Raw genomic sequence first — 14097 nt, 5'->3', positions numbered from 1 at the left:
AATGTGGACCTTTACTGGCTATATTCATTTTTTCTATTACAGATATGTTTTAATTTAAAATCCATATAATTACACATCGTTTTAAATAAATCCACATTTTTACTTTGCTACTGTACAGACAACACTAACCACATGTTACCTAATATACCTTCTCTACATTATTATTAATCATTATATAACTATTATGACTTCAAAAGATATTAAGCACATCTTGTCTATAAATTATTTTAGCCAAAAAGCACTCACACATATGGTTTTATTTAATTTTAGGGAAATAAAACAAAGATAAGGCTTTACTTTAGCTGACCCTAGTTTTCAGTCATGCACAGTACATACAGAAGCATGTGGATTTACATGCCTGTGGGCATTAACACGCACATAATTATAATTCTGTTTGTATTGTTAGTGCTATTATATTTCAACAGCTTTCCTCACAAGACAGCTAATTTAGGGCTTAAGTATCTGTAACTGTGCTTTAAGAGATTGTTAGGATGGGTCATCATGCAAAAGGAGTCATAGAACATCAAGTCAGCTGCATCAAATCACTACAGAAAGATGAGGGCACCCGCGCACTAAAGTTTGTCTAAAGCCACCAAGTTAAATCCTAGAAAATCCTAAATCATGACCAATACAGCAAAACTTCATGCCATGTATCAAATGAAACAATACATTGACTGGAAGCTTATCACCAGGCTGAAAAAGTTGTCCAACCTGATTTAGTCTTGTTTAGCACTTAGTCAACTATTACGCCAACCAACTGTGTTGCATGAATTCAAAGTGTTCTGATTAACCACACATGACAAAGCTAGCAGCTATCTATCATCAGTATTGGTTTGAAAACATTCAGTACGAGCCCAGAAGTCAGAGGAGCCAAAAAAAACAGAGGCTTCATTTCTTCATTTTAGGTTTAAGTCTTAGCCAAAACCAACCTGGGTGCAGATTAAAATTAATTAAAAACCAAATACCAACTTTAGTGCACACATTTGTTGACTGTAAAACAAGATCAGCCTCTGTCTGTATCCAGCTGAGCTCATGCATTACTTCCCAACTCCACCTGTTTGGGCATGCTCAGTAAAAGCCTCCGTACATTCCAGCTGTGGCAGGCTGGCCTCCAGGAAGATGTTGTAAGTAAAGGTTAACTACGTTGCTCTCTGTGTGGATTGGCATTCATGCTTTTGGCCTGTGTTGACACGCCCAGTCTCGCCTCTGTCATGTCGATATTTTGAAGAAAACCAGAACCGGTAAAAGACTTTTCCTGGGGGTGATAACAGCCTGACCCCTGTCCTCTCTGCAGTTCCTTTAACTCACTGGAAACACATTTACACTTAGTGTACATGCCACCATTTCCAATAGGGCAGATTTGAAAGAGTTCCTGGTCAAGTATGTCAGAATGAACACTTTTTAGATATTAAATTGTTAATAGAAATGTTGTCAGGGTGTACAGGCCATCAAAAAATACAGAAATTGACCAGTGAATTCGGCGCTTTAAAGAAAGTTGCAATGCCAATAAAGAATAAACCGTTTGCAGCACAGAAACTTCATGCAAAGCAGTTTCTCAACTGAACACAGCCACTGTTCAGCTGGCTTTGATAAGTTTAATCTATTTGAATGTACTAAAGTGCCTATTGTTTTATCCATAATAGCTGACCAATAAAACGATCAGTAGCTGCTTTGCATCGCCTCAACAGGATGATTTGCAAAGCGCTCTGTGTATCAGCTCAGTTACAGGTGACCTCATCGCACAAGAAGCCGCAACCCATCTGACTGGTCCACCTTTCAGTCTGAATGCACACCACCACAGAATTAAAAGCCAGCGGCCATTATGCTGCTGAAAGGGACCGTCAGAGGCTGAATTACATGTGTACAACCCAACAAGGCTAGAGATAGAAGTGTGCGTATAAAAAGACTAAAAGCCCGTCTCTTAGTGGATTCACAGGGAGAGCGTTAAACATTTTACACTCCAATATTGTCACTGAAAGATTGGTATAAATTCAGCTTTACAATGGAGCTTTGAGCTTTTCAACATACAGTTTGGTAATAACTTTACTGTTCATCTTCATTTATACTTCAAAATAAATGGTTTAGGTAGCATAATTTAACTTGGGATTTATTTAGGCCTAAGTTAAATCTGTCTGACTGCTCTGGATGCTTGAGCTACAATAATGGAGTCTGTTGTAAAGGTAGAATGATGTGACAATGATGAATCAATGTTAGACAACAACTTTGATTACTGATTTATCATTTAATTCATCATTTATCAAGCAAAAATACCAGCTTCTCAAATGTGGGGATTTGCTGCTTTTCTCTGTTTTCTATGATTATAAATTGAATATATTTGGATTTTGGATTCTTGGACGGACAAAACAAGCAATTTTCAGATGTTACTTTAATCAATGAATTCTCAATAGATAGGATAAATTAATCGACAATGAAAACAATCATCAGTTGCAACTTTAATGATGGCTCCAGTTGTTGCTATCAGGCCAGCAGGCAGCAGTCTGATGCTGCAGGGCATCACATTAGTAGTCAGACCCTGCACTGAGCTGCCGCCAGGCCACTGGAGAGCCATCAATCATGGCCGACTCTCCACCCCCACAGCCTTTAAACCCAGCCACCAACCCTCTGCTCTGATCCACAGACCTCAGACTAATTCCACTCAGCAAGAGGAGACCTGCGATGTGCACATTCAAAGGACGATAAAAGAACATTTCAATGCAGGTTTATGGCTCGTCGGTAGCAGAGCAGTGTGCTTCTCAGCTACATGATTCAAAATGCTGACGTTTATGTTCTCTATACAGTAGTGTTGACAGAGAGTGTGTATATACCAATACAATACAATATATAAACAAATACAGGGCGTCCAGCATTAGCTTATCCGCTGCTACTGGAGGCAGGCATCTGCTAAAATCGCATGTTAAGACTTATTCATTCATGTGTTTGTGATGTCTGCGGCTGATGGTATGTGTCCATGTGTGTTTATTGGACTGTGGGTTTGGCTGGTTCCGTAGGGCTGCACCATATGGTGAAACCCTACTCATGCGTGTCAATGGGAGCAGCAGCAGTGTTTGAACGAAATTTTTTCAAATCTTAACGTGAAGGCAGGTGGCCTGCAGCTTAAGTCCCATCAGACCATATTTGACATCCAAAAAGCTTAATAGGTTTTTAAAATGTCAAATGTATTCAACTCAGACAAACATTTGTAGATTTGAAGGCCTGGGAACTTGTCCTCGGCTGCTGCTAAAATCCCACCAACCAGAGTGTGGTGAGCAAGGCAGGGAGGGAAATGCCTCAAATAAAGAGACCGTGATAAGTGCTGCCACATGTTCTATTTATACATAGTACACACACATACACACACACACAAACACACACACACACACACAGCACAGAGAAAATGTAATCTGTTCCTTGATCTAGCTTGGTTCAGACACATGGAGAATGTGTAGTGGTTTACAGGCCTGGCAGGTCGTCAAAAAATATTTTCCTTTTTCTGCTGGTACCAAGAGGAAATTTCAACAAGCTGAGAATGTATGTCAGCCATTTCACCCTGGTGATCTGTCCCTAACTCTAGTTTATATCCTAAAAGATTTGCTCTTGGAAACACTTTCTGTCTAATAATTGAAGTTTTAGATTGACATTGTGTGAATCTATTTTCCAACATTCAATGAATCAGACAGAGATTTGGATTGTAAAGGGTCAAGACCAAGCGGCAAACAGCAAGGCTGAATGTTGTATCCCAGTGGTGGCAGCTGCTGGACCGTGGACCAGTAGCAGGGTTGGACAAGGCTCTGTGGTTGGTGTTGACATGCATGTTTTCATCTGTGAACTTTTTGGTAAACCATCAATCGGCCTGTTGCCACCTTCAGACACTTTTCCCTACATTTGACCTCCAAATGATGGCTGGTCACCTGCCAACATGGCTGAAGTCTGTGTGGTTATTTTCCCACTGCGCCTCTAACTTTAGTGTCCAGTGAATTCTCATGGAAACTTGTGCCAAGACAAGCTAACTCCCGACCCTCCGCCTGTCAACGCAGAGTTAGTGAGCCGAAAGCAGAGACGGCTTCCTGTCTGGCCTCACTCCTTGGTCACTTCCTGTCTTTGTCAGCCTCCTCTGAGTCACAGATTTACAGACACAGACAAAACAACTTGAAAGACACTCAGACCAAAGACACGCAAATACACATTGATGCCCTTGTATGACAAAGCTCACAGAGAACAGATTATCACTTTGGCGTGCTGTGGATAAACCATCCATTCACCTTTTATTTGCTACACTGGAAACTTTCATACTTCTATCATTTCATCTCTTGACATCTCTGGAGGAATCAGCCACAAAAAAAAAAAAAAAAAAAAGCAAGAACAGATGCTGCAGTGTCCACAACAGCCTTGTTTGTTTTTTTCTTACACTGCCTATTTTTCAATTTTCCTTTTTCTTTGTTGTTTTTTTTTTTTTGTCTGAAAGCCTGCTTGGCCCACAGGTGGGGCTACAGAGTCTTGACAATATAAAAAATTACAGCCACACAATTCCACATTAAAAAAAGTGCAGACATGTGACTTCCTTCTCACTTTTTGGGTATATTTTCAGCTGCCTTTCAGCATGTTATAAGCATCACATGTTTGAGATGTCAGTGGTTGTAATGCCTGTAATGACATCATGATGACAACATAGCCTGTTCTTACTGTGATGTCTTAAATTTTAAATAAACGTGAGTTGTATCTGGGCTGGTCATTCCAGTAGAAAAATATGTATTATTGTAGTACAGTAATCTGTATTATACTAGTACAGTATATCCACTTTTACTTAAGTCTAAATATTTCTTCCACCATGGCAAAATGGAAATACTTAACTTAATAACTTAAAGTAAAGTGCAGTAAAAAGCGGCAGCAGAGGAGTAAACTTTTTAAAGAAGTCATTGCGGCTGTAGTTGAAGTTGTGATGAAGGAATGATGGTATTTCAATAAGGGCTGGGTTGAAAAACAGCAAACATATCCTTTAATTACAAATTTGTGCGTCAGAAGGTTTGCCTTTTTTTTTGTTGTTAGAGGAGAAAACACAACCAATGCATTAGCCATTTTTATTTAAGGACAGGACTGCTCTGAAGGGCAAACTGCTAATTATAGGGATGCTTTATTCCATACACCTGTTTATACTCTTTTGTTAGGGATGTATGACTTTCAGCACTTGGTGTCCCATGTGCCGTGGCCTTGAGAGAGGCAGCTCTTGACTTCAGCTATTGATGTATTTTCATCATATAAACATAGCCACATGACTACGTGATAAGAACCAACTTCCTAAAAACACACGCTTGTTCCAGAGTGGTTTTCTATTGTCCTGTCAACTGGGAGGGGCAGTAACCATAGCGACCACATGACATCTGTCCACCAACAAGACGACATCTTCCTGTTTTGGGGGATGACATGGTTTGCATTTGTTGTCCAACACTCCAGCAACTGCTACTGAATATAGCCTACCACTTGCCAAATTCATACCGCCTGACTGTCCAATGTCCGATGTTTCCATAACTGACAACTCAGATGTTATGGAAACAGCTTCAGCAACGGCTGTTTGCAATTTATACCAAGATAACATCTATTATTACTGCAAAGTATTCTGACACCTTACTTAAATACATAGAAATCATCAAATACCAAAAATATGCATCCCACCATCCTGCTACTAAGATTTCAGCCCACATCATCCTCTCTTGAAGAACGTTATCAATCATCTGCTCTACTCTCTCCTGCACCACACAGGTCTGTCAGAGAAGTGCACTGTTCAGACGCCAGCCTTCACGGATGCCGTGAGACTTCACAGACAAGCCAAGGGACACTATGGGACCTGGGAGATGATGTGCGGAGCGCCCCCACAGGTGGGACACAGTCAGGGTCTTTGTTTAATCACAGTATAGATGGTTTGCAATTCTCTGACCAAATATGTCATCACAGGTTGACAAAGCCGATGTCATATAATGTTATATTGTGATATTGATATCAGTGAGGTTTATGGAAAATCACTAGAGAATCTGATGGTTGACACATTTATATTGTCACACCACCAGCCCTAAGTTGAAAGACATGAATGGTCAATCTATTGTGCAATGATCAGTTGCTTTTTTCTCAGAAGACATTTTGAAATGTCACAGTAGGAGAAAGAGAGGTGTAACTAATAGATTAACATATAGCGTAACATATAACAATAGATGCATGTATTCCTTCCTGGTATGATGCATGTTGGCTCAGTGTCACACTGTCATGGCTTGAATATAAGAGAACCATCATTAATGTTATTAGTAACAGCTGTGCTTTTCCTGACAAGTCAAAATGTTTGCTTTGAAAAGGCCTTTTGTGACTCAGGCAGGATGAATATAATGAAAATCAAGTATTAACACATTGCTGGTTGTTGTTTGATGGCAAAGTCCTGATGACACTTGGAAATGTTTGACATTACAAGTTGTTGAGGAGTACCTGAATGCACCATTAGTAGTTCAGGTTCAGCCCTGCCTGCAGGTTCTCAGGGGGACCCACCTTCATGGGCCACATCCTTCAGAAGATCAAGCCCCTGATATAGTTTATGTTTCTCTCCTGGGAGGTAGACTAACAATGAGGATATTGTGACTCAAACTGCATGTTTGCCGCAGGTGACAATTTAAAAGAGATTTTCAGGAACAATATCATAACAGTCCTTGTGAATGATTGTCCAAAGTTCAGATCAGTGCCTTAGTTCAACCTCTTGTGAGGCCAAAATGATGGATGACACACACTGGAAGAGGCAGGGCTGCTTCCCAGAGACAAACTTTTTCTAAGGGAATTTAGCTCAAACAATCATGCATCATGAACACACACCCTCTCCTCCCACTAAAGAACAAGAATGCATTGACATACAACCTTAAAAGAGACTGTCAGCAACACAACCCCACCCCTCAACATACCAGCATACACAAACACTGTTGATTGGAGTCTTTCCTCTGAATAGGTTCCTTTCAGACTCCTGCTAGAGCTTCAGAATCATTCTGTGTGTTTATGTTGGTCACCTTTTCCTTACTTGATGCCTATGCTTCCTGTCTATATCCCAGTTTCTCTCTGTCATCTGCTCCTGTTACATTAAGAATGGTACAATGTTTCCAGCCCAGATTGACAAGTACAGGTAAACTATAAAGGGTAGTACAGAGGAATCATAATCTGTACCTGGCAAAGAGATAATTTGGTCTCCAGTGTGCTTTTCCTAATGTAATAAAGAATAAAGTTAGCTGGAGCAGATGAAAGTGCTGTTAGTACTTTTGGGAGAATATAGAGGCCTCTCCCTTTTAGACATTCCTGTGGGTTTTTTATTTATCGTGTGATTGTAGAAGAGAAACATACTGAAAGCAGCAGTTGACCATTAGTACATGGATATAACCTTAATGAGCAAAGCGGAAAGTAAAAACAGCACTTAACATGGAATAAGAGATTAGCAGTTAAGATTTAGCTAGTTTACAATATTACCTTCTGCTTATATTCAGAGTTTGCAATGAGCCAAGAAGAGATGCTGCAAAACAAAAACCAGCAAGACCAAATCAGCCCACAACATCCATCATCAAACATGAGTCTTTATATTTCACCACTGTTAACTGCATGACAGCACCGTAATGCACCTACCAAACAATAACCAAATGCAAAAGAGCTGTGACGCCACAAGAAGTAACCAGTGCACAATAAGTATCAATGGAAAAACAGAACATTGGCAGCAGCATACAAGCAGAAATTAACAGCCAGTAAACAAGACATGGAACATAAGCAAATAGGTTTTTTTGACATCTTGACAGGAAAATCACAGATGTGAGTGATCAAATTAATGACTGCTGAATTCCATTTAGCTGCTTCAGTTTTAGCTTGAAGATGCCGTCGTTAATTAGAAACACCTGTGCTTTCCTACTAAGACAAATAAAAATGTCTGCTGTGGAAAAGGCATTTTAACCTCATAGTTTACTCACATTACACACACACAAACAGCAATTTAAGCCAAGGCCACAGCCAAGGCACACAGTAGTCTGGCATTTTATAATGACACAAGCAGCAAATGCTTACCTCAGTGAAGAGAAGCGGGTATAGACCTCACAGTACCAAGTAGGTGACGGCAGGGCAGGAAGACTTCAACTAGCTTAGCTTGCTAGCTGCTGGCTTTAGACATAATGAAATAAAAAAATACATTTTCACAGTTCTTATTATGGGTCCTTGTGTTAATTGATCAGTTGTCCCTTGTTATATGCCAAATATATGTAAATTTTTATATCAAAATTAGGGATGCACGATACTGTCAGCACGTCATTGGTATCAGCCGATAAAAGCTCTAAAATGAAATATCGGCATCGGCCATTTCTGCCGATTATGATCTCCTCCACCGCCTTACTGTGCGTCCCTACATGGACTGTTTCACCCCAACGGTCCCGGTGTTTCCTCTGCAGGCTCCACTTCACTTAAGCTGCCCGTCAGACCCGCTGCTTCTTCCCACTTTAACTTGAATAACAAACCGGGGCTCGGTGGTCTGGTTGGATCCACATACAGAACCGGGGCTAACGTTAGCAGCTAGCTAGCAGAGGCTAGCTAGCTGTGTGAGGAGGAAGCAACGGGACCGTCAGGGAGAAACAGTCAGTTGAGGAGCTGCAAAGTTCGGCCGCACAGATAGGAAACACCTCAGCTGACAGGATGTACCACTCTGTTTGGAAAAAAAAACTTTTTGGTTTATAAGGGCAGTTGGCAACCAGCATATTAGGTGCCTTACTGCCACCTTCTGCTCCGGAGTGTAGACCAGAGATTAAATCCTACACATTAATCCTGTCTGTCTAATGAACTCAATGAAAACTCTACTGTACTCTACTCTAAAACTCTACCACTTGGCAGATTCATTAAAGTTTTAAGGCTTCCTAAATTCTTCCTTCATACGTTGTCTTTCTTGATCATACTTAGTACAATCTATTGCATGCATAATAGTCTCCTCAGCCATCTGGAAAAAAATATGTGCATATATTGATATCGGCAATCGGCCATAGTGAGTTGGAAATATCGGCATATCGGATATCGGCAAAAAAATCCAACATCGTGCATTTCTAATCAAAATCTCTCTTTCCTCTTACTGTAAAACATTTTCATATGGTTGATGACTCATTTTGAACTTATACATACTGTGTACCAAAAATTCATTGAATCAAATGTGACTTTGGGTGACCAGTTAACTGCACCCATCATATAAATCCTCACTTGACTACTTGTTGAAGGTTACAGGTGATACAACCAACAACCAGGGAACATTCACAGAAGGACAGGAGGAAGGATCAAAACAAATCATTTCTTCCACAAAACAGTCCTGGAGCAACATGGTCAGACTGTTTGACAAGCGATCTTGACTAAAAAATGCTATATTAGAAACAGTCAGTTTCATAAAGTGTTTACAGCAGAAACACAGCAGTTTTTAAATGAGCAGAGTAACAAAGCTGTGAGCGATGACCAACGGTTTAAATAGACCGCCTTTTAACGTAAGGTGCGTTAAATATACAATACTTGAAGCATATTAGTATGGTGTGTGGAAAAAGTTAAAGAAATTTCAGCGTGCTGTTTCAGTAAACAGAATATACAGCAGCTACTCAGAGAATACATGATATTAACACATGCAAATATTGATAAAACACAAGAAAAATGATAATATTCTGAATAAAAGTGGTGCTCAAGATATTAAAAAAGTTCTAAAAAAAAGTCCTACAATTTTCAGAAAAAATTTTGGCTTATTTGGATGTTAAAAGTGGCACAAATATATGGAGTTTGGTTTATAAATTTGCTAATATATATAATATGATATTTTACAAAAAAAGAAAACCTGGTCCACAGTGCAAGGTAACACAGAGAAAGCATTGTTTCACTACGTGGCGCTACTTCCATGAAGTTTTGTGTCCTTAAACAACTAACAGTTGTTTGCCAGGCCCTTCTGTTTGTCCATGTGGAAAAATAAATGATGCTTTTGTTACAGTCATTCATTACCCGGCAACATGTTTCCCCAAATATTTACTTTAGCTTAGTTAAAACCTCATGGAGGTGCACAGGAGGTCTAAATAAAGGAGTGCTTAAATTTATATGTGTGAGTTGTGAGGGCAGTACCACTAAAACCAGCCTTCCTGTCTCTCTGTATCCAGCTGTGTATCATCTCAATCGCTCCACTGTATCCACACAGGAAAGACAGGCTGCACTTTTTTAAGGCTTATTTTTGTTTTTCTTTGGGTGGAGGATATTAGTTGTTTATTTTTTTTGACTACACCTCTAGTCAAACCCCCCCCCCAAAAAAAAAAACCCAGTTGGCACATTGACGTAGAAACAATAACATACTATAACTGATGAGGGCTGACCTCACTGCTCATAGTATATATATGTACTGTATATATATATATATATTGCATAGTCATAATTATTATAAACTTATGCAAGGTTAGCCAGACAGGATCTCTTTCTTTTCTTTTTTGTTTATTTTACTTGCACATAAAAATGCACAAAATATAAAACAACATGAACGTGTTTAAGTAAATAGATGTGTTGTGTATGTGTGTGTGTGTGTGGCTGCAGATTCTGGCTAATCTGGTGATGGAGACCCTCCAACCAGAGCTGAGAAATGTGATTGGCCCTCGCCTGAAAGGGAAGATGCAACAGAGACAGAGAAATTGGATGTTGGTGAGTTCCTGTCATACCGTACAGCGTGCAGCAGATTCTCTCCTGTAAAAGCACAGGAGAGAATCAACACCAGTCCAAACCAGTCATGTTCTTGAACGACTCTCTCCTCCAGATCTCTGATGCGGTGTACAAGCAGGTGTTGTCCCAGACTACCGGTCAGTATGAGGCACTGGTGGAAGCCTGTGAGGCTCAGAGAGGTCCACTGGACGCCAGACTGAGAACTGACATGGATCAGATCATCACATCTAAAGAACACGTCAGCGGCAAGATACGAGGTGACTGAATATCAACATGCAACCAAGTCTTCTTCATGGCTTTTGGAAAACTAATCTTCCTGTTTTGAGTTTGTCTTAATAGGTTAAATATGATAAATTAACAGAGAATGTCTCATGGTGCTTCCTAAAAATACAATTATAGGGTGTTTACAGAAGGCAAACAGACGCATTTACATCTATATGTTTAAATATTGTGGCCACACTGCGGTAAATGATGGTAAGGCACATTCTGCATATTCCAGCACTTCAGAAAACTGTTTCAACAGCATTTATATTACTGTTTAAACGTAAAGCAGGTGCTAACTACACAATGGAGTATAGTCACTGAAATGCTGTTGAAAGAAGAGTTACATGAAACCTACTGCAGATGTTTAACAAATCTTTCACTTTTGGTTCTCAATGCAGTAAGTGCTTGTTTTTGGGGTAGTTTTATCGACCCCTGCATCTGTGTGATTTGAAAACCTCAGTAAGAGATATACTTCAGCTTTTTCTTTGAACAAAACAAAGGGAAGTGCTTTGAAGTTGGGTTGTGATTCCATACTGTATCACTTTTTAGACTTTATCCAGATTCAAAATTTGTATAGACATGCCCACCATGTAGGATCTTTTGTTTGGGTCTTTTGCAGAATGTCCCCTTTGTTGAAGTAGATATTCAGTCCACCAGTTGGCAATGTGTTGCATCAAGCAAATTCATTGCAGTCTAGTTGACTACTCAACATCTGCTAACGGCCTGCATGAATTTAAGATGGTGGTTGACTATTCATCAAGTACAAAGAATGTGATTGTTTACTGATCATTGTCAGGACCAGTTGGGTCCAGTGGTGTCTGTGCACCACTTCCACTGCTTACAGGACGCAACACAGAAGATGCCAGAGAGGAACATCTGTATACTCTGAAAGAACCTCATGAGTAAAGAAGATTGTTCACTGAGAGTTTGTGCTGTGAACCAAATCACAGTTTTTACCCTTTACACCTAGATGTGGTTTCACCTGTAAATTGCAAAAACCATACTGACTGGGAAGTCTGTACTTGTGAAAACTGACTCTGAAGAGGCAATCACTTATTTATAATAGAACAGCTGTAGATAGCTGTAGTGAGTAAGTGAGGCTGTAAGAACCAGAGTAATGTGGAGCAATGGATAGAAAGGAAGGAGGGAAGGAATAAAGAAAGACAGAAACAGATGCAGACAGGCATATTTTAACAGAATACTACCTGAGTAGTGTTCAGCTACACATGTCTAAACAACATGCTATGCAAAGTGATTTGCTTCACTTGGTGCTCACTTTTCCATGGAACATGATCTTCCCAACCTCCAGCCATGCTTCATTGTTCTCCTACTGTTTGCCTCAGTGACATGTGGCTGTGGTTTCTCTGGTTCAGGGATTATTGGCACAGTGAAGCGATCAGTCTGGTCACTGAATAACGCCACATGGCTCAAGTTTCCAATGAGTTTGTTTGGACATTTGGCACTATAAGGGCCTTCCCTCTGTAATTAATTTTCCATCTCTCATTTACTTTATGTACTTTCTCCTCAAGACTCGTTTGATTACCTCTACAGCACCAAAGCATCCACTCTTTGATCAGTCTGTCAGCATGTCATCTTTCTATTCAAAAGTTCAACTTAGCACTGGCTGCTCTTTTTTTTTTTCATGTGTATGGTTTTCCATTGAACTAAAGTGGAAGAACTGCATTCCATCACCTGCACTGTATGGGCCGTTTCCGACTTTATCCCACAGATAAGGCTTGAAACAACAGTCAGAAGAACAAATGATGCAGGTTCACCTTACATGAGGGTAGGGCAGAAGTTTGAGAGTTGTAACCCTAGTCGTTAATTTTGTTGATCTCTTTTGGCACAGAGGTTGAATTGCTAGAATGTGAGTGAATCCGAGTTGCACTGTTTCCATGGAAGCCCTGCGGCTTTCACTTTTGCCCAAGTGCGTTTGTTTAAAGTCAACACATGCATACCTACTATTTCATCCTGGCATTAAACAATACAGTGTACATTGTAAGAACCTTTTGGCACAGTTCCTCTCAGTCAGAGCTATGCCTTTATTTTTCTTGATGCTTTGACTGACTCTTTATCATCATCTGCAGAGTGTTAATTGTTTACAAGCTGCAGCAACTTAACAATTAACAAACCATGAATATGTTTTTCTTCTTTTCTCTATGTGATGCTGCTGGCGTGCAGCTCTGGTGTTGCCCAAGGCGGAGCAGCTCCTGCGGACCAGCGTCCAGCCCTACATCAGCTCCATCCTGGAGGCCCTGATGGATCCCGCCAGCCGCGGTTTCTCTGAGGTCAGGGACGTCTTCTTCAGAGAGATGGTGGAGATCAGCAAGAACTCACTCAACGGAGGAAGCAAAGAAAGACTGGGAGAGGTGAGTCATGTTTTACGTTCACTCTTTCATTCTGTACATGAAGTCATGTAACAGTTTGATTTAGGTGTTAACATGGTTCACAGGAATCTGACTTCTCTGTCAGCTGTTTGATAAACGAGGTAATATAGAAAGAAAACGGGCAAGTATTGAGGATGTTGAGCATCTTATAGCTGCGTTAATCAGTTTTTGTCCACTAGGGGACAGAGTAACTCTGATATATTGTTACCTTATCAAGTTCTTAGGGCATTAAGCAGACACAAAGCAACATTATCATTCATTTGGACTCATGAATGTGTCCTCCTGATGAACATAAGTCCAATATTCACTCTCCTTATAGCTTGTTTGGTCTCCACCAAATCCTAAGAGAAAAACTTTTTAGCTGAATGTTCCTGTCTGTCATCTGGTGCTGGGCAGGTAGTGCACAGTAGGTTTATCAGAGCTTGTTTGCTGAAAACAGCTGCCTGCTACTTCTGACTGCTGAGACTGTACCATACAGCATATCTGCTATAAAATCAAAACAAAGAGCTAAAAGAGGCTAAAAAGCTTCCTAGAGCTGCAGAGTTGGTGGGAATTTTCTGTGGGTTCATCACTGTGATCCCCTGTCACATTACACAATCATTTCATTTTGTGTTATTAAAATTTGATTTTGTGTTATCATAAAAATATTGATTAATGCAGCTTAAATGGGTATTAGTTGTGGCATCAGTTGTAACAAGAAACCCATTTTGGTGTGACCCAAGAAAAGCCATTTTTTCCC

General features: G+C 40.1%; 1 protein-coding gene across 1 annotated transcript in view; it reads left to right on the top strand.

Moving 5' to 3' along the window:
* The window catches only part of niban2a (niban apoptosis regulator 2a), a 31802-nt gene that overhangs the window by 11102 nt on the left and 6603 nt on the right, over positions 1 to 14097 (top strand). Inside the window, exons 7-10 of the mRNA XM_044333530.1 lie at positions 5755 to 5870; positions 10585 to 10689; positions 10802 to 10964; positions 13153 to 13340. Of these exons, the coding sequence (XP_044189465.1) occupies positions 5755 to 5870; positions 10585 to 10689; positions 10802 to 10964; positions 13153 to 13340 (572 nt within the window). The remainder of the gene's footprint in view (positions 1 to 5754; positions 5871 to 10584; positions 10690 to 10801; positions 10965 to 13152; positions 13341 to 14097) is intronic.

Source organism: Thunnus albacares, chromosome 18 (genome assembly GCF_914725855.1).
Source record: "Thunnus albacares chromosome 18, fThuAlb1.1, whole genome shotgun sequence".
Classification (NCBI taxonomy): Eukaryota; Metazoa; Chordata; class Actinopteri; order Scombriformes; family Scombridae; genus Thunnus; species Thunnus albacares.
Note: the sequence above shows the minus strand (reverse complement) of the source record. Positions and strands in the feature narration are given on the sequence as shown.